Source organism: Macrobrachium nipponense, chromosome 1 (genome assembly GCF_015104395.2).
Source record: "Macrobrachium nipponense isolate FS-2020 chromosome 1, ASM1510439v2, whole genome shotgun sequence".
Taxonomy (NCBI): domain Eukaryota; kingdom Metazoa; phylum Arthropoda; class Malacostraca; order Decapoda; family Palaemonidae; genus Macrobrachium; species Macrobrachium nipponense.
The window spans coordinates 210,520,792-210,541,369 of record NC_087200.1 but is presented as its reverse complement, the minus strand read 5'-3'; the positions used below and the strand labels follow the sequence as shown (position 1 = coordinate 210,541,369).

At 36.8% G+C, this 20,578-nt stretch overlaps 1 protein-coding gene across 1 annotated transcript in view; it reads right to left on the bottom strand.

Annotated features, from left to right (window-relative positions):
• Positions 1-456: 456 nt before the first annotated feature.
• LOC135219076 (uncharacterized) overlaps positions 457-20,578 on the bottom strand; it is a 62,528-nt gene continuing 42,406 nt past the window's right edge. The window contains exon 3 of the mRNA XM_064255506.1: positions 457-626. Within this exon, the coding sequence (XP_064111576.1) occupies positions 457-626 (170 nt within the window). The remainder of the gene's footprint in view (positions 627-20,578) is intronic.

The following is a 20,578-nucleotide window of genomic DNA, read 5'->3' as shown; positions in this document are numbered from 1 at the left end:
CCTTACTCTTGTCTTTTGTACTAAGGCGATCGTTCTTCCTTGTGCTTCAATCCATTTGGTGGCATGGTGATTTTGGAAATACAATGCTGGAGTTGTTCTGCTATTCGTGGGTGTAGGGCCTTTGAAGTTTTTTTCTTCTTTTTTATTATTAATTATTTATTATTATTATTATTTTATTTATTTGTTACTTATTATTATTATTATTATTAGTTATTATTATTATTAATCCACAAATTTGAACCTAGTAATATCCCACCCTCGGAGGTTAGCCAGTGCCCATCTCTTCCTGTCCTCAAAATACCTTCCCAGCGAAAAATTCAGCAGAACGAAGAAAGAAAAGAAAGATAAAGCCCCAAGCCCCAATTCCGCCCGCTAGTAACAAAGACAACCGTCAGTCAGGGATGGCAGAGAAACATAGTTTATGGCTTCAGTGATTCCTGAACAGGAAAGATGCTTTTAGTTCAGAGGGCGCAAAATGGCCTTTGAGACGTTGAATGTTGGTTCCAGGGGCGGGAACTCGCGAATTCCTTTCCAGGATGAAGGGGAAAAATCAACCACGTTCCAGAAGTTTGGAGGAGTTTCTGGAACCCGTTTGTTGGAAAATCTAAAAAAGTTTGGAGTACTTCCTGTTATAGGAATGACATTTGTAAAGAAAGTACAATCACTTATATAATGGAGGTATATCGAGATTACACCAGATTATACGTGCTTCGAAAATGATGCTGTAAATAACCGAAATAAAAAAACATTCAACAAATTAAACCCCAATTCGTAATGGAAAACAAGCCTCAAGGGGCCCGTTGGCTTGACATGCAAGTTTCCAAGAAGAAGTGAAAAGGGAAGCAAGCTAGCAGAAGGTAACCGTGGGGGGGAATTACAAAAAGAGGAGATCGATTCAGAGCTAACTCCTCTCTCTCTCTCTCTCTCCCCTCCTCTTCTCGCTTCTTCTCTTCCCTCTCCTCTCTCTCTCATCCTCCTTTCCAAATTTAAATCTTGTCCATTTCAATATCAAGGGTACCAAAGCCATTATAACCTCAATTCGTAATTCGTATTCACTGCTGTATAGTGCTTGTATGTATATTACATGGGATATGAACACATAGATAGATAGAATAATATAGATAGTCGTATAGACGGCTATAGACACAACAGCATCGTTATTAACCTACCCCACCCCGCTGTACAGGAAGCGCGATTCATTTCGAGTATTATTCTTCGCTTCCATTTTTCAATTTTTAATCTTTTTCCTCCAAACAACTCTTTCCGTCTGGATGCTTTGATTGCAATTTGTCAATTTTCCCCTTTTAATCACTCTTGTGTGTATAGGACGCTAAATAAGTGAAAGGACATGGAAATTCGTTTGGTCTCTAATCGATGTATGCCCCATGGAATCGTTGACCAGCAACGATAGGGATTATTATTTGCTTAACTACGTTCTCTGTCTCTGTCTCTCTCTGCTCATCTATATTATAATATATATATATAATATATATGATGTTATATATATATATATAATGTATATAATATATATTGATAGATATCGATATATATATATATATTATATATCATACTAATATTATATAATATTGTAATAAATTATATTAAATATATATACTACTATATATATATAAACATATGTGCTTTTAAAATTACAGTTTTAAGTGACTTATCGAACACAGTTATATATATTATATAATAATATATATATAATATACTAACTATATATATTATATAATATATATCTATATATATATACTATATATACTCTATTAATTATATTCGCCTTTATCTTCTATATATAATATATATCTAGATCTATAGAAATTACTATATCATAAATCTATCTATCTCTCTATATTTATATATATATTAAACCTATATATATATCTTCTAGATAATTAGGCTATATCTAATATATATATTCTTATCTTATAGATCTACTATCTCTATATATAAATATGGTGCTTTTAAAGGTTTTAGTGACTTATCGGAAACCGTTGTGTTTTGCGTCAAAACCATTTTCATATTAAGTTATCATTCCACCGCATCACGATGCGTCCACAGGTATAACAAGACTTATGTAGGATTTATGAATGGGTACATTTAGTTTATTCGAACTGAATTCGAGTCAACAGGAGCAGGACGTAATATACAATGGGAAGAATTCATCTATAACAAATTGCATTAGTTTTGTTAATGCTTTTTCATTCTGGAAACATCGACTAAGATCTATAAAAAGAAGCCTACTTTTGTTGCGGCTTCAATCGTCTTCCTGAAAAACCAAACAGTTATACTATCATCTAAAGAATTTAATTTTAATGATTAATTATCTTTGTAAGTAAAATTATAATAAGTTTTATTTGTTCTATTATTAAATAGATTTTAGTTCCCTGAATCTCCATCCCACCTCTTTCGTTCCATTAACGTAGTCCCTGTAAATACTTGAATAACATGAATTTGTAACAAATGGTCCCACTGACATATAAAAACAATATTTATATAACGACTACAGCATAGACAAATGTCATGTTCCAGTAGTTCCACAATCGAGCCTCTTTTGTCCCTTATTAAAGGCTTAAGGTTCCGTCGCTTTGAAGCTTTTTCTCAAAAAAAACAAATCGTTTGAATGATAATGGTTCGCAAGTAACACAATAACCGTTTTTTATGCACCTAATCTTTATATACATATTTTAATATTCTTTGGACTTGGGAGTCCCAACTGTTTTTGCGTCTTTCGTGAATGAATTCATGTGCAACCGAAAAGTGTTATATTTTTATATTCCACAGTCAACAATTTTCTTTAGACAGTTAATTTTCATTTGAAACGGAAATGGCATTTAAATGCTTACCAGTTTTCCAAAACGATATTTCTATAAAACACACGATGAAATTTTATAATATATTCTAATATCAAAGCCTTACCAATTTGTGATCACCAATTTAGTTAATTTGAGTAATAATAATTACACGTAAATATTTATTGCTGACAAAAGAGGTTGAATGAACGTTACTTTGTCCTTTTCAACCATGAAGGATTTGTGAATAGAAACATTTAATTCATACTATATTATTCATTTATGAGCATCATGAAGGGATACACGAATAACAACATTTATTCCCTAGTTTCTTTACGTCCTTCCAAAGTACATAAAACCATAACCATCATTAGGAAAACTCAGAGCTAAAGGCTCCTCTCTCTCTCTCTCTCTCCCCACCCCCTTCCGCTCCTCCTCTCTCCTCTCCCCTCTCTCTCCTCTCTCCTCTCTCTCTCCTACGACCGCAAGAATTTGTGAATGAAAATGGAAAACAGCATTGGAGAAAAAGAGAAAAAGATGGGATTTTCCTGTGGTCTCCAGTTGCCAGTGGTCTCTTCGCCCCCAACTCCCCCTCCTTTCAGGCCTTTAAGACTGAGGGATCTCTCTCTCTCTCTCGTCCTTCGTCACTCTCCTCGTCTCGTTCCTCGTCCCACTTTACTCTCCCTCCTCTTCTTCCTCTCTCTCTCTCCTTTATCGATTGAATAATCTTCAATTTTGACTCCCTCTAATGAAAAAGGGTAAAATGTTGTTACATTTAATACCTTAAACTTACGGATTACATATGATTTATCCCAATGGTTCTTTCAATAAAACCTTTTAACCCACAGATTCGAATCTTTTCGCTAGATGAAATGAACATCGACATATTAAATTTTAACAAATCTTACATACTACATACATACATACCAAAGAACACAGACGCAGTCTCTATTTTAACTGTTTTTAATTAATAAAAAAAAGAAAAATATTTGAAACTATGTGGACATAAAAACCGTGATTAAATCGTTGTGGAGACAAGATTAATACTCTGACAACGTGTTGAATATGTAAGCAATCTGGAAAAGAATCATGCATATTAGAAAAAGAAGCAACTACACAGAACCACCATTAAACACTAACTGTCAAATTGGTGAACAAGAATAAAAATGCCAAAGCATCAGTTTTTATCATTTCAGGTAAAAAAAATTTTGGGACGGGAAAAAAAATCCCCCCCCTAAAAAAAACTGATCTTGGGCAATTCTCTAGATTGCTGCAGATGAAAAATACTGAACTAAAGATGCAACGAACTTTCCATACGTTTTATTCCAGATAGCGGTTTTTTCGTGAAACAAAGACTTCAGTGTTAAGTCTGCTTCAATATTAAAGTAGGAGTGCAATGTTAGCTGGAAAAAAAATTAAGAGAACTTCCCCATCTCTGGACCGCCTCTACGGTCTCTGGAGATCGAAATAACTTTGTTTCTTTTTTGTCTGAGCATTATCCAATTTTTTCTCTGGTACATTTACTGGGTGCTAAATGCAGCATTTACCTTCTGTCTATTATTAAAAAAACAGCAAACTTCATTAGCTTTGTGATTATTATTTTAAACCGTTAATAATAAATATAATTATTATGTATCTACTTTTTTAATTCTTTTAATATATTATTGTTCATTTTTAATTATTTATTATTGTTTTTTTACCATCGTATCTATATTAATCATTTAGTTAATTACAATGATCGTAAGGATCCATAAATTTCCCTCATCGAAAATATATATTTGCCTAATAAATATGCTTAGCTCGACTACTCTCTCTCCTCCTCTCTCTCTCTCTCCTCTCTCCTATTTGTTTGTCAAGTGCCAGCATTCCTCCTTCATGAATGGATTCATGAATATAAGTTGTCGCTAATAATTACTTTAGCCCGAGTCGTAACAAGTACGAAAATATTTCTCAGATATTTATTACTACTTAGTTAATATAATTCCATCGGCCCCAAATGGAAAACCGTACCTTTTGTCTCCTTCTATTTACCCCTACCTCCCCAACCCTCCTTTATTCTTTCTTATCCCTCTCTTCTCCCTCCTTTTTCTCTCTTGACGTTTGCCTCGCCTGTGCTCTTCCGCCATCGTACGCACTATAGAGGTAATTCTCGAATCATTGTGCGTTACCATTTGTTAAACACTATGATAGTTTTCCTTTTGGAATTCGGGGATTACGCCGGACTGCTTTGATGGTTTATTATTTGGTTTTGTTTTGTTTATTTTTGTTTTTAACTGGGAAATACTCGGGGTAACATTACGATACTACTACACAAATATTCCTATTTTCCCAAAACTCATCACTCTTACCTTTTTTCAGGCCTTCCCTCGGAAGCTCCTCCTTTTCCAATTGCTGACCCTGTGAGTGGATTTTGTTCAAGTTTGACCTCTAAATAATTATTCCGGAAAATGGGTCTCGGGCAAACTTCTTGTAAATGTTTCCGAGTAACTCTGACATTTGACTCTTCAGATCCTTCAGCCTTTTGGTTCATCTAAGTAAACAGGAGTTCAGTTCTTCTTATCCGGCAGTAGGTTGATGTAACGGGGATAGGTTTTATGCTATTTACCCACCCCCAAACCCCCCTCAATAAGCAATCTTGAAAATATGACTAGATTTAAAATAGCTGCAGAAAGGTTTGACACATACGAATAAGCCCACAGGGGCATTAGGAATTAAAATTCAAGCTTTCAAAGTTACATAGTCGTTCATTTAAAGGAAGTAACAGTATGTAATAGGTAATAACAGAAAGAATATAGCAATAATTCCAAAAACATTTGATAAAAACAACTTAAAGTAAACTAACTGAAAAGGATATACGCTTTGCTTTTATTATAACCATTTTAGTCAATTTTTTTCTCGGACGAAATTTTAGGCCAAATTATCACGAAAGTTGCAACATGGAAGCAGACGACTGTATTTTATCAGGCGACTATTCATTAAAGAAAAAATACTTAGAAACAAAAAGAAAGAAGAAAATGGCATGCGAAGGCGAAAATAAGACAAGCTGGATTTGGCAGCATGAGTTCAAAGCAGAGGTTGGGCGGGAGGGAATGAACTGTAACAGAAACAAACAAACTCATATCATTATATAATAGCTTATATATAATATATATATAGTAGATATAATTATATCGTATCTATATATATATATTATTAGTAATGATATATTATATTAAAAGATATATATTATGTATTTACCCGTAGGCCAAGCCAACTACAGTGATAGAAGAATTTGCTCTGACTATCGACAATGAAGGCAGGCAAAGGCAAAGAGAAACCTCTAAAAACTCTTCTTATTTTTCTATTTTCCGCAACACATTTTCTCCTTCATCGGTCCACTTATTGGAAAGTCCGGAGTTTTTGCAAAACGACCGATATCTTATCTAGCAATTTGCCAAGTCGTTTTTGTTTTTGCTCTCCGCATTTCCTGCCTTTTCATTAATTGCTTGGCTGGCTTCTTATCAAATGGAGGAATATTTGCCATCATCAAAAGCGGGAGGATTTGCTTCTCCTCGAATTTTTGGAATTTTGGATTTGATTTCTTTTAATATTGCCTGGATGTTTATCGGGCCATGAAACGCAAAGATTTCTGAAGGGGAAACGCACGGTAGAAAGCTTAAATGCTAAGAATGAAATAGAAATAAGGAGAGAGAGAGAGAGGAGAGAGAGAGAAGAAAGAGCGAGAGAAAGGAAGCTAACCGCTCTTCCGCCTTGAAGAAGACTATTTTTTAGAGGAGCGCACGAGAAATAGCTGAGCTGGGATTTTTCTTTAATATCCAAAGTATAAACAAGTCATCTGGAAAAAAAAAAAAATGTGGGTTTAAAAGACATGGAAAGTCCCAATTAAAAAGCCTGTCGCGTCTGCGCCCCCCAAAAAAATCTAACAAAGTAGAATGCAGATATTCTGATGCATTATATCAAGTTCATACTAAACGTGGGAAATAAAATTTAATCTTATCCACCTTTTATTCCGAAGACATTAATTGAAATGGAATGTGCTGGTGCGATATCTAATGTACCTTCCCCACATAAAGTCTTATCACGAATCTCTTTTTTCTAAATCGTTGGAAAACACCAATTCTTTATTATTATTATTATTATTTTTTTTTTTTTGCTCATAAAGTCACAGTCCTCCCTCCAATTCGACTGGGTGGTATTTTATAGTGTGGGGTTCCGGGTTGCATCCTCCCTCCTGTAGGATCCTATAACTTTTCTTAACTATGTGCTGCCGTTTCTAGGATCACACTCTTCTGCATGAGTTCCTAGAGCTACTTCCAGCGCGTCCTAGTTTTTTCTAGATTTCCTTTTTCAGGGATCTTGGGTATCGGTGGGCCTAGTACCTCCTATGATTTATGGGTAAGATTTTTTCCACTCGGCATATCCCATATCCTTCCTTATTTCTAATTTTCCAGATCTTGATGCTTTCCATTTCCTTTGTTCCTTCTCTTTCTCTTCAACTCTGGTGTCCCATGGTACTTGCGACATCAATGAGTGGATACCTTTCTTCCTTGGGGGGGGGGGGGGGGGGGACTTTGTCAATCTACGGTCACGTTCTGGTCTAATTTGCACGTATACTCACCCTATCCGTTTCTGACTACCATAGTTCCCCCAGAGGATCTTTGGCGTTAATCGTTTTCTATCCCACTCCCTCAGGTTGGAGGTGCTCTAGTACCACTTATTACTGCAAGGTAGCTGATGCTTTCTTTGCCACAGGTCTCCAGTGGAGGGCGTTTTGGCCACTGGCAATCATGGCCTCTTTTTGTACTGGTTCTGTGCAAACGTGCCGGATCATTCGCTTTGCTATGTGGTTTATGGCGTTTTCATTTTTCGTATTGGCACTTCCTACATATGGGAGAAGGATGTTTATTTCCGTCTATCGTTCTTTGAACCATATTCTGGTTTCTTAGGCCTGATCCTTGTGCCGCTCGTACATCATTTCCTTCGGTTTCCTTCCTTTAGCTCTCCCCTCTGTAGCCCATTGCCAGGTTGTCATCGCTTGATAGTTTTCTTTAGTCTGGTCTTCTCATGTATTGTCCCGTGCATTGGTTTGTTGTGCCCAGTCCCTCTCGTTTTCGTGTCTGTTCATTCTCCTGTCTCAGTATTTATTATTATTATTAACACATTTATTATTATTATTCTTAGTCATTATTATTTTTTTATTATTGTATTATTAATTTTACTCCAGGAGATGTATGGCTCTTTTAACAATGTTATTGCTGAAAAAAGAATTTATTTTCAAATCAGAATGGGTTCCTTTTTAAATTTTTGTTACTATCAAAAGAACAAATTAAAGTCTTCTGAAGTTTGTAGTCCTATTGTTGGGGTCGTCGTGGCGCAAAAAAGATTTTATGCTTGCCAAAACAAGATTGCATTATTAAGTTTTATATATTCTTATATATAGTATATAATAATACTATGTACTACCTATATATACTATATATAATATATATATATTCTTATATAACTACTACGAAAACTTAGTAGCTAATCACTTTTACTGGCCACAACATAAACTAATTTGTTCCTTTACCCTCCCAAGCAAATTAAACTTGAAAGACATTGAAGTTATATGATTAAGAGAGAAACAAAACAAAAATAACTGAACATAATTTTGCTTCAAAATTCCTGCAAATAACACCAAGCATTCTGATCCATTAGACCTTTCACATTAGCGTTTTTAACAGTTCAACCCCAACTATGCACCGGCTCGTTTATGCTAACAAAAAAAGAATATTACTCTAGCTTTCCCCTAATGATGTTTTGGGTCTCTCTATTTCCGATTGTCAATACATTCTTAGAAAGGACGTTCCTTCTTCTCTCTCTCTCCTCTCTCTTCTCTCTCTTCTCTCTCGTTTAACATACAAAAGACTGAAGACTATTTATGTTGTTTTATATACTGTCGTTTTTTTGTTTTTTTTCATCTCTCTCTCTCTCTCGTTCTCCTCCCCCCTCTCTTCTCTCTCTCTTCTCTTATCTCTATCTCTTCTCTCTCTCTTTCCTCTCTCTCTTCTTCTCTTTCTTTCCTTCTCTCTCGTTGCATTATACAACGACTGAAGACCTATTTACGTTGGTCTTATATACTGTCCTTTTTTATCCTCTCTCCTCTCTCTCTCTCTCCTCTCTCCCTCCTCCCCCCCCCTTCTTTTTCCACACCCTTTTTCCCCCCCCCCTTTTTCCCCTTCTCCGCTCTCTCACTTGTGTGTGCGTGCGTGTTGTGCGCGTGTATGTGTGCTTTCATATTCCTCCCCTTTCTCTATCTTAATCTTCGGCTCGGGGGTGTCCCAATATCATTCTTGACCTCTGATGACCATTTATCAGTTTCCCTCCTCTACATCTTTCTCTTTTTATTGCTTCCTTCTTCTTCTTCTTCTTCTTCTTCTTCTTCTTTCTTCTTCGTTTCCCAGCCCTCCGATAATGACATCTTCCTTTATGCACGAAAACAACCTTTTATATCTTTTTATACTCAATCCTGAAAGGCACTTCGCCTTGCTATTGAGTCGAGGCAAGGGTGTGGGTAAGGGGGAGTCTGGCCATCATTATCCAACCTTTGGCCTTGGTTGTGCTTTTCTAGAGCTACGTACTTTTATCCAGATTATTTATCTAATTAGTTTTCCTCAAAACCGGCATGTATGCTTTCCATTATTCCTCCTTATGTGGGTTTCTTCTATTTTTGGTTTTCATTTGTAAGAAAACATACCCTAGAATAAATCCCTCCTTGCATAAAAATAATAGATATTGGTTCTGTCAAACTGTACCCTCACTTGCGAGTACATAGCCTCGTGCCAGCGTCTAAATTCCACAAGGCCCAAAATAACTGCAAGAAATTTAATTAAAGTGAACCATTCCCTTGCCGATTACTCTTCCCTTGCCCTTACTCAATAGGACGAAGTGCCTTGTCAGGATAGACTATAAAAAGATATAAAAGGCTGGGTGAGAAGTGAAAAGAAGAAGGAACAGGAAAGATGGTTCAGGTGGAAAAGAATGTCAATCAAAGAATCAATGGTCATGACCAACCAGATTGGGGCAATCCTCAAAGATTAAATAATTCAATTGTGCAATTTTCCTTCTTTCCTTGCCATGACTCTAATGGAGGTGAAGTGACTTTGTCTCCATGGACAAAGTATTAATTTATGTATTATTATTATTATTAATTTTTTTTCTTTTTATTTTTTTTTTTTTTTTTTTTCTTTTTTTTTTTTTTTTGCTCTATCCAACAGTTCCTCCAATTCGACTGGGTGGTATTTCATCGTGGGGGTGGGTACCACCGGGTTGTTGGCATCCTGGCCCTCCCCGTTATCGTCGGAGTCCATCCTTTTACTTTACTTACTAGATGGAGTGCAGTTTCTAGGATCACACCTTCTTCCTCACATGAGGCCCGGAGCTACTTCAGCCTCTAGTTTTTCTAGATTCCTTTTCATCCCGGGATCTCTGGTTATCGGTCGCCTCGCTGCTCCTATGAATTATGGGTACGATTTCCACTGGCATATCCCAATAATCCGTTCTTATTTCTATTTTCTGATCTTGATACTTTATTTCCATTTTTTTCCCATTTTCTTTTCTCTTCAACTCTGGTGTCCCCATGGTATTGGCGAACATCAATGAGTAATACTTTCTTCTTGACTTTGTCAATCAACGTCACGTCTGGAGTCCTGTTTGCCACGTATCACCCGCCCTATCCGTCCCTGATACCATACCAATCCCCCCCCCCAGCATATTCGTCCCAGAGGATCTTTGCCTGTGCATCGTTTTCTATCACTCCCCTCGAGTTTGGTGGCTCAGTACCACTTATTACCTGCAAGGCTCGGTAGCTGATGTTTTCTTGCACAGTCCTCCCAGTGGAGGGCTTTTCGCCACACTGAATGCATGCCTCTTTTTGTACTGGTTTCCTGGGTGCAAACGTGCCGGACCATTCGCTTTGCTATTGGATTTAAGTTTTGATGGTTTCATTTTTGTGTCGTATTGTGCACTTCCTCTCCACATCATCCGGGAGAGATGTTATTTGTTCCATCTATTCGTTGCTTTGAAACATATCTGGTTCTTCAAGGGAGGGCCTCCGCATCTTGTGGCCGCTGTTAATCATTCCTTCAGTTTTCCTTCTTTAGCTCTCCCCTCTGTAGCCATTAGCCGATGTGTCAGTCGTGCTGGCTCAGGTTTCTTTAGTTCTGTCTCATGTACCCTTCTGTCCGTTGCATTGGTTTTGTTTGTTTGTGTGAGTCCTCTGTTCTGTCTGTCATTCCTCCTGTCTCTGTATACATTTTCTGGGTCTTCGTCTACTTTTATTAGTCCCTTCCCCTTCCCTCTGCCCCATGCACGTCTTTTATCCACCTCGTACTTCACTGTTTTCAGATATTGGCCCCAGTGCTCTCCCTGCTTTCCTCGCATGTTTGGACGCAGTCCTCTACACTTAGTAGTCCTCTCCCCTCCTTCCTTTCGTGTTGTTTGTAATAGTCTGTCCGTAGTTTGCTCTTGGGTGTAGTGCTTTGTGGTATTGTCAAATGTTTCCCTGGTTTTCCTGATCTACTGCTGCGGAGTTTCTGCCCTTCGTCCATTCCACTAATTCCTTGCGCTGTATCTGATTACTTGGCAACTGCCCATGGGGTGTTTTATGGCTTTTTATCCATAATTTCCGGCGGCGTTGGATTTTTGCAACTTGGAGTATCGCCATTGAGTCTCTGCATATTTCTTTCCTTTCGCTGATCGTGTCCTTCATCTCTTGGTTGTTTTATATCCCCTCCTTCCACATTATTCCCAGGTTTTATTTGCGTATCCTGTCATCATCTATGTGTTTGATGTTGCTCCCATCTGGTAGCTTTATCCCTCAGTTCTCGTTACTTTGCCTTTTTGTATGTTGACTAGGGCGCATTTTTCTATTCCAAACTCCATCCTGATGTCCCCAGATACAATCCTTACAGTCTGGATTAGAGTATCTATTTCATTGATGCTCTTCCCATACAGCTTGATGTTGTCCATGAACATCAGATGGTTGATTCTGTTGCCTCTTTTCTTGAGTTGGTACCCGGCATCCATCTTCTGTAGTACTTTTGTAATGGGAATCATGGCTACTACGAAGATTAGTGGGGACAGTGAGTCGCCCTTGAATATCCCTCTCCTGATTATTAACTTGCTAGTCTTATTCCAGAGCTTGTAAGTATTGTATTCCAGTTGCGCATTGTATTTTTGAGGAAGCTGATGGTGTTATCCTGCCCCCATATATTTTCAGGCATTCTATAGCCCCATATATTTTCAGGCATTCTATTAGCCATGTGTGTGGTATCATGTCGAAGGCTTTCTTATAGTCTATCCATGCCATGCTTTAGTTGGTTTTTTTCCTTCTTCTACTGTTCTTCATTAACCATTTTGTCTACAGGACTGGTCTTTTCTAGGTTAACCATGTTTGGGTAATCATGTCGAAGGCTATTCTTATAGTCTTCCTGCCATGCTTGGTTGGTTTTTCCTTCTCCTACTGTTCCATTTGCCCATTTTGTCTATCAGGAGCTGGTCTTTTGTGCCCCTACACTTCCTTCTGCAGCCTTTCTGTTGGTGGGGGATGGTGTTTGTCTCCTCTAGGTAATTGTATAGCCTTTCACTGATGATACCTGTTAGTAACTTCCACATTATTGGTAGTCAGGTGATAGGCCTGTAGTTACTGGCTATCCCTTACTCTTGTCTTTTTGTACTAAGGATGTTCTTCCTGTGGTCATCCATTTGGGTGCATGGTGATTTGAGATACAATGCTAGAGTTTTGTTCTGCTATTTCGTGGTGTAGGGGCCTGAAGTTTTTGAGCCAGTATCCATGGACTTCATCGGGACCTGGGCTTTCCAGTTTGGCATTTCTTTAGTTGGTGTCTGACTGTGTCTGTCGTGATGTCTGTGAATCTTTGTTTTTATTCTCCCTGTTTCTTCTTCCTTGACTTCCTGAGCCATGTTGCATGTTTGTTGTGTGATACCGGATTACTCCATATGTTTTTCCCAGAGTCTCTTACTTGGTTCGGCTTCAGGAATTTCTGGTGGTTGCCTTCCCCTCTTAGTTGGCTGTATAGTCTTTTCTGGTTGGTTCCGATAGTTTGTTCTGTTGGTATCCCTTATTCCTGTTCATGTACCGTTGGATCTTATGTGCTTTGGCCTTAAGCCTCTGTTTTACATCTTCTATTGTGTTTGTTTAGTCCCCTCTCTCGTACTTTGTATTTCTCGTTGAGTTCCTTCCTTGTTTTCATGCTTCTTAGTTTTCCTTTATTTTTCCGCCATCTCTTTCAGTTTACTCAAGTCAGATCTCATCACCATGATTTGCTTTTCCAGCGCCTTTTCAAGGAGGTTGTGCTGTTTGTTTCTGTTGGGTTGGTTGGGTTGGTGTTCGAATCCCCATCAGTTCTGCTACTAATCTTGCTCCTGCATATACCTGTGATACTGGTGGTGTGTATTGTGCCCATTATTTCATTGACCTCACTTGTTTTCTCCCTTAATTTCTTGGTGTTGTAGGCTTTCATGGAGGGGATCTTTGTTCTCTCTGTATCTGGCTCCATCCATTGTCTAATCTTTTCTACCCATTATTCCGTCCTCTCTGTTACTTCGTCGGTGTGTTTTCTTCGTGTGTCGTTGTTTGATACCTCTCTTCTGTCGTCTTCTGTGGCTCGTCTCTCAGTTCGTCTTCGTGTAATTCGTGGTCGTGTGAAACATTTAACCCTTTCCAGTTCTTCTCTTTCTGTTGGGGAGAACCAGTTGTTTTTCTTTATGTTCCTTACTTGATCTGCCAGCCTCTGCTCTGTTTGGGGGGTGTTATTCCTCTCATTCCAGATGTTGACCAATCTTCTTCTATATCCTCTCTCCGTCGGGTTGCTTCTGATGTAGCATCTCATATTTCCTTATTTTTCTTCTCTGTCCATTTTCTTCCTTTTTGCTTCTGTAGCTCCAATCTCAGACTGTTGATTACTTTCGTTTGTGTGATCAGTTGCTGGATGAACGACCTCCAAGTACCTGAACCGTCTTCCCCTTCAATTGGGTTGAATACCTGGTTGCCGGACAAGCTCCTCTGTTGCCAGAGTTCCATTTACGTCGTTGTCGTTTATTCCTTCCTTTCTTTCCATCATTGCTGAGTTTTGCTATTTAACCCATAGCTGGACCTACCCCATCAGGGATAGGTACTCATTTACAGCTTGAGTAGACTGAGGAAATTTTGGTAAAGATCCTTTTTTTGTTTCCCAAGGAATCAACGCCGAGGAGAGCGGTCACCCATCCAACGACTGACCAGCCCCAATGTTGCTTAACTTGACTTAAGTCCATTGAGGACCTAACCCACTCCTCCACGGCGCCACTATTATTATTATTATTATTATTATTATTTTATTATTATTATTATTATTATTATTATTATTATTATTATTATTATTATTATTATTCAGAACACAAACCGAATTCATATGGAATAATCCCACCACACGGCCATTGTTTTGAAATTCCTAGCTTCCAAAGAATAAGTGATTCATTTAAAAGAACTAACAGATGGTAATACGAAAATCAGAAAGAAGATATTAGTTAATAAAAAAGATATAGATGAACTTTGCGCATGAAGATGATGTCATTAATGATTGACTTATAGTTCTACCCGTGTGTTATTTGCTAATATAATACCTCACTTTTTATAACCGACCTCTTCTTTCTGTACTTCCTGTTCCCTCATGTTACTTCTTTTCAACTAACACAATAATATTCCGTGGAAGCTTCAATTTCAAGACACTATTTTTTTTAAATGCTTTTATCACATATTCCGTTTGTATTAAAATGAGCATTTGAGTTCTGGAACGATTACGTAATAGTAAAGGCATTTTTCGTAAAATATAAGGCAATCTCTGAGGATATCAGTAAAGTCTCTGCATTAGAGTTTGTTAAAACTTCGCCACACAATCCTGATATCGTTTTCATAATGCCAAAAAAAAAATTGAGCCAAAACTTCTAAGGAAGTTGTTGCGGAGTGGAAAGTTACGAGACACCGCATCTGCTTTCCAAAATGCGAACGAACAAACTTTTATATGTCCAATATTTATCCCATTTTTCTTAGATCTTCTGTGTTATATTAGTGATGGTAACGTTCTCGTCTAAGAAGAAAATAGAAGATTACTGCCAGGTGTCCAGCTCTTCAACAAAATAGTAAAGAAAGCTAGAAATTATCAAATATTACACATTTTTTTATTGAAAGACAGTGTTCAAGTAATTACAAATAGTTTCTTGAGAAATTCTTTGTAGTTTCCCTGTGTTTATGGAAAATGTATTGAATAATTAACAAGTATTGTAAGTAGATGTCACAAAATCATGTCGTAATTTATACATATTCTAAATCATCTCTGCTATTTAGTCCAAGCGAATTAGGCACGCTAATTCACATACCCATATATATATATATATATATATATATATATATATATATATATATATATATATATATATATATATATATATATATATATATATGTATATATATAAATATATATATATATTATATATATATATATATATATATATATATATATCTATATATATATATATATATATATATGTGTGTGTGTGTGTGTGTGTGTGTGTGTGTGTGTGTACGTATATGTATAAATAACTATATATATATATATATATATATATATATATATATATATATACCCACACAGGCACGCACACACATAGCGAGAGAGAGAGAGAGAGAGAGAGAGAGAGAGAGAGAGAGAGAGAGAGAGAGGTGGGGGCGAGGGGCACCTTAAAAAAGAGAGGGAAAATATATATTAAGAGCTTTTGCATGTTCTATTTTTACATAGGCATCTAATCAAATCATTACCATATGACAGAGGTAAAGATTCTCATTTTCACTGGAAGAGAAATTTAAAATTAAATTTCCATTAAACAACAAAAATTCATTTGCACAAAACCTTACAATTTCCCCCTTTGAAATGCGGTCCATCTGATGTACTCTGAAACAAGAAAGAACTAATGGGGTCTCAGGGTTTCATTTGCTGACAAGTCAAACATCAGTCGGCTTCTAAGACTTCATTTATGAACCTCCAAGTTCTTTGATGCTGCTCTTATTGAGTGGGAATTTTTCCATTAAAAAGAGAAACGTGTTACTGGTGTAAAATAAAGCTAAAATCAATGTTAAACTTTTTTTACGCAGCTAATTTGCATGTTTATGTATCAGTCAATAATCAAGTTTTTGTTAATTATGACTGAATTATTCTTGAAGCTGTTATAGTAAATCGAATTGATATAAGACTAAGGTACTCTCTCTCTCTCTCTCTCTCTCTCTCTGCTTCTTATTTCTTCTTCCTTTGCATTTTAAGTACAGGCTTCCGATATCATCTTGACTCTGATGACATTCTTTTTCTCCTCAACCTCTTTCTCTTTTTATATTCCTTCTATATCTTCTCCTTCTTCTTCTTCTTCTTCTTCTTCTTCTTCTTCTTCTTCTTCTTCTTCCACATCCTCGTAATGGCATCATCTTCGTGCATGAAAACATCTTGATATCTTTTATACTCTATCCTGAAAGGTACTTCGCCTCCATTGAGTGAGGCAAGCGAAGTATGCTATTTTATGCAACCCTCCGCCTGTGATTCTATATAGTGTATTATCTATTTTTTTTCTTTTTTTTTTTACTTATAATCATCCTCTTTGTTTTGATGATTCTCATTTGGGTAAAGATTTCTTCGGTGTTCGTAAGACAATTCTCCAAAAGAGGACAGGTCCCTACTAGCTCGGAATCAGTAAGACTAAAGATAATAAAATATTTCCTTAGACTTAAGACAGTCATAAATGCTATATATATATATATATATATATATATATATATATTATATATATATATATATATATATATATATATATATATATATATATATATATATTGTGATGGCTGGCTTGACACCACACAAAAAACACTAAACTTTTATCAAATAGTATTCACCAAAATACCATACTAAGTCCACAAAAGGTTGGAATAGTATCCAACTTCAATAACAGTACAAAGTCAATTCAAGGGACAAAGAAAATACTAACAAAATATACTTAATTTTAATACACAAGTTTCAGATAGAAATAACACCTGAACCTCACAATACAATAATTAATGAGAAACACTCACTCTTAAAACTCCCTGCAAAAGAAAACAATTATACGATTAAAGACAGGTCATCAACACATACATACTAAAAGGGGAGAGGGTCCAGAAAGGAGGAGGCAAGCGAAAAGTAAGAATAACCTAACCAATACAACTAATATCCCTAACAACTTCATAGGTCTCCTCTTAGAAGACAATAATACACTCCTCGTCTGGAGGTTTAATCAAGGTGGCAGGGAAAATTGATCCCAAAACTATGGGTTGGTTTGGAATAGCTTTCACAATCTCCAATAATGACGTCAGCAGATGATCAAAGTCGTGATCTAAGTAAATCTCGGTATAATTCTTATTACCTTGGACAGAGAGGTCCCCACCTTGGCTGTTACTGAACCAAGGGCGGTGCAAACAAATTGAAGAATAAAATATCCTTGATGCAGAGAAAGTAATATCAATGTGCTATACAGCTTCAAGACGTAGCTCTGCAATAGGGCGAGGAGTCAATATAGTTTCAACTGCAATAGTCGTGCCCTTCAAGGTTGGAGGCTCAGAAACACACTGAGGCAAACTCCTCAAGCGTAAACGCTCCATCCCTCGGATAACGAAGGATCACCGCCACGTAACCACACAACTTGAAAATATAAAACAGTCGTTAGCCAATAATAAACACCAAGATACCACCGGTGAGGAGACAAAAAGCTAATAAAGAAGAATACAACACTTCTATACTTAACATTAAAATCTAAAAACTTAAATAATTTAGAAATTAATGATAACTAAGTTACACCTCCTCACCCGACCAAAAAATTTTAAAAAAATTTTTTTTTTTTTTTTTTCCAAAATTTTTTTTTTTTTTTTTTTTTTTTTTTATAAAGTACGTTAACATCTAACTACAATATATATGTTATCACATACTGAAAATAATAAAATAACATTCAAAAATAGTCATTAAACAAACTGCAGAGAGCAAAATATTCTCATAAAAAACATGACCTAACAAAGGAAAGTGGTGGCAAGTACCAAGGATAGCAGCTCACAAGGATAGCAGTATATAAGGATAGCAGCATATAACAAATACCAACAACCTCATAAGCTTAATACTATTCACAGAAAGTTTCCAAAACCAGAACTCTCAACATCACCATTCGATAAATAAATACCCAACCTAAGAGTTTCACATCACTCACACCATTACTAAACTTAAGAGCGAGTCATGGCTCTAACAACCGGATCTGTTTATATAGTCCAAAGGCAATAACCTTTTCCACACTCAATACACTGTTCAATTTCAGGGATACACTTCACTCACTATCAATAATGTTGGGCTCAAAACACTGTCTATTTCAGTGTTATATCACACTTATCACCATAGTGTCCAATACATACACACACACCGAACGACACAGAGAAGACCACCACAAGACTCCCCTGAGCAACAAACACACAAAATCGATGAAGCGTAATTATTAGCCTGAAAATACAGAATAACCGGATTAGTGCCTATCTCTTTTCTTAGCTTATTATAAACCTTATCGTACCTGAGACCTCAAAACCTTAGACCACCTATTTAATCAACCATTAGCAAATACCAGTGATCACCCTCACCTTTTAACCTTAAAATATCCCGTATACTACACCTAAAACATTATCGTCCTCTATAAAGAAACCATGATTAATAAATCTTAAATATACATTTTTTTTCTACTCACTACGTGCCCACTTCAACAGCACACACACCATAACTAGAACGATACAGATACTACCTTTTAATAACTGCATAGCCCTCTGCCAATAACCACTATTCAACGCTGCGAGAGAGAAAATCGGCAACAACATTATCTTTTCCTCCGGGATGTGGGAAAATTCTAAATTCCACTCTTGCAGCATGAGACTCCACCTCATCAATCGTTGATTTTTATTCTTGTATCTGCTGATGAAGGTCAGGGATTATGATCCGTCAAGACCTTAATAGGTGTATCGTGTGAGGAGAGATAAACCTGAAAATGGTTAATAGCAAATACTAAAGCAAGAGTCTCTTTCTCCACAGTGGAATACCTACGTTGGGTGGAGGACAACTTTTTTGAAAAGAATGCGACAGGATGAGAAACTCCCTGTTCGTCATTCTGCAACAACACACCGCTCCTACACCAACGTCACTTGCATCCGTGGCAAGAGAAAAGGAAGTTCAAAATCAGGAGCCCTCAAGACAGGGAAATTAATTAGTACTCTTTTCAAATTATCAAATGCCCTTTGTGTTTCATCAGTCCAGACAAAAGCTACCTTTTTTCTTAAGAGATTAGTCAAAGGATCGGCGATGTCAGAAAAATTTCTAACAAACCTTCGGTAGTAGCCACCCAACCCAAGGAATTTTCTGACATCCCTCCTGCACTGAGGGACTAACATTTTTCAATACATTCGATATTTGCTTGCTTAGGAGCAACTTTGCCATTACCAACTTCATGACCCAAATATACAACCCTCGCCTTTGCGAATTCACTTTTCTTTAAATTAATTACTAAACCTGCTTTCTTCAAAACCTCAAACAGTGCCCTAATACGTTTTAAATGTGTTTCCCAATCATCACTATAAATAACAATATCATCAATATAAACAACACACCCTTCTAAACCTAGACTAAAGTATTCATTAACCTCTGAAAGGTGGCAGCCGCGTTCTTCATACCAAACGCATCACTTTACATGAAACAGTCCCTGTGGTGTTACGAAAGCAGACAAGGCCCCTTGCCCGCTTCGAAAGAGGAACCTGCCAATACCTTTCAGCAAATCGAATTTACTAATGTATTTGGCCTTACCCATACGATCAATACAATCCTCAATTCGAGGTAATGGATAACAATCAGACTTAGACAATTCGTTCATTTACGGTAATCAAAACATAACCTGAAATCCCCGTCGGGTTTCTTTACCAATACAACAGGTGATGACCAAGGACTTTGACTAGGTTCATTAGGTCATGTTTTAGCATATAATCAACTTCCTTCGCTACACCTCATTTTTGAAGGGATTCAACCTGTAAGGAGATCGTTTCACAGGAGTGGCGCTACCTACGTCCACGTCATGCTCAAGGACAGAAGTCCTTCCCGGTACATCCAAAATGAAAATAATTCCTTATAATTAAATACCAATTTCTTTAAAGACCTTTGTTCTTCATTACTTAAATGAGAAACCATTCCAGAAAAATTTTGTCAAAGAATTCTTATTATCCGAAACGCCATTCACTTCCATTAAAACAATTATCATCAATACTTTCACCCTCGAAAATCGAAAAAGAAAAATGGTTATCGTTCTCGGAAACTACAGCATTCCCTATGGTTGCCACGGGAATGACTTTCTCCCGTTCCATATAAGCCTTCAACATATTTACGTGACAAAGCTGAAAGGTTTCCTTCTCTCGGGAGTCTCTACTAAATAATTAACTTCACTAATTTTTTTCAAAATCTTCCAAGGACCTGAAAAAGAAGCTTTCAATGGATTTCCTGGAATGGGTAACAAAACCAAAACTTTGTCGCCTACCGCAAAGTCACGTGCTTTAGACCTCCTGTCAAAAAATACTTCATTCTTTTTTGGCTACATAATAAATTTTCACCTGCAAATTTCCAAGCTTTGTTAACTTATCGCCTAGATTAGACACATAATCT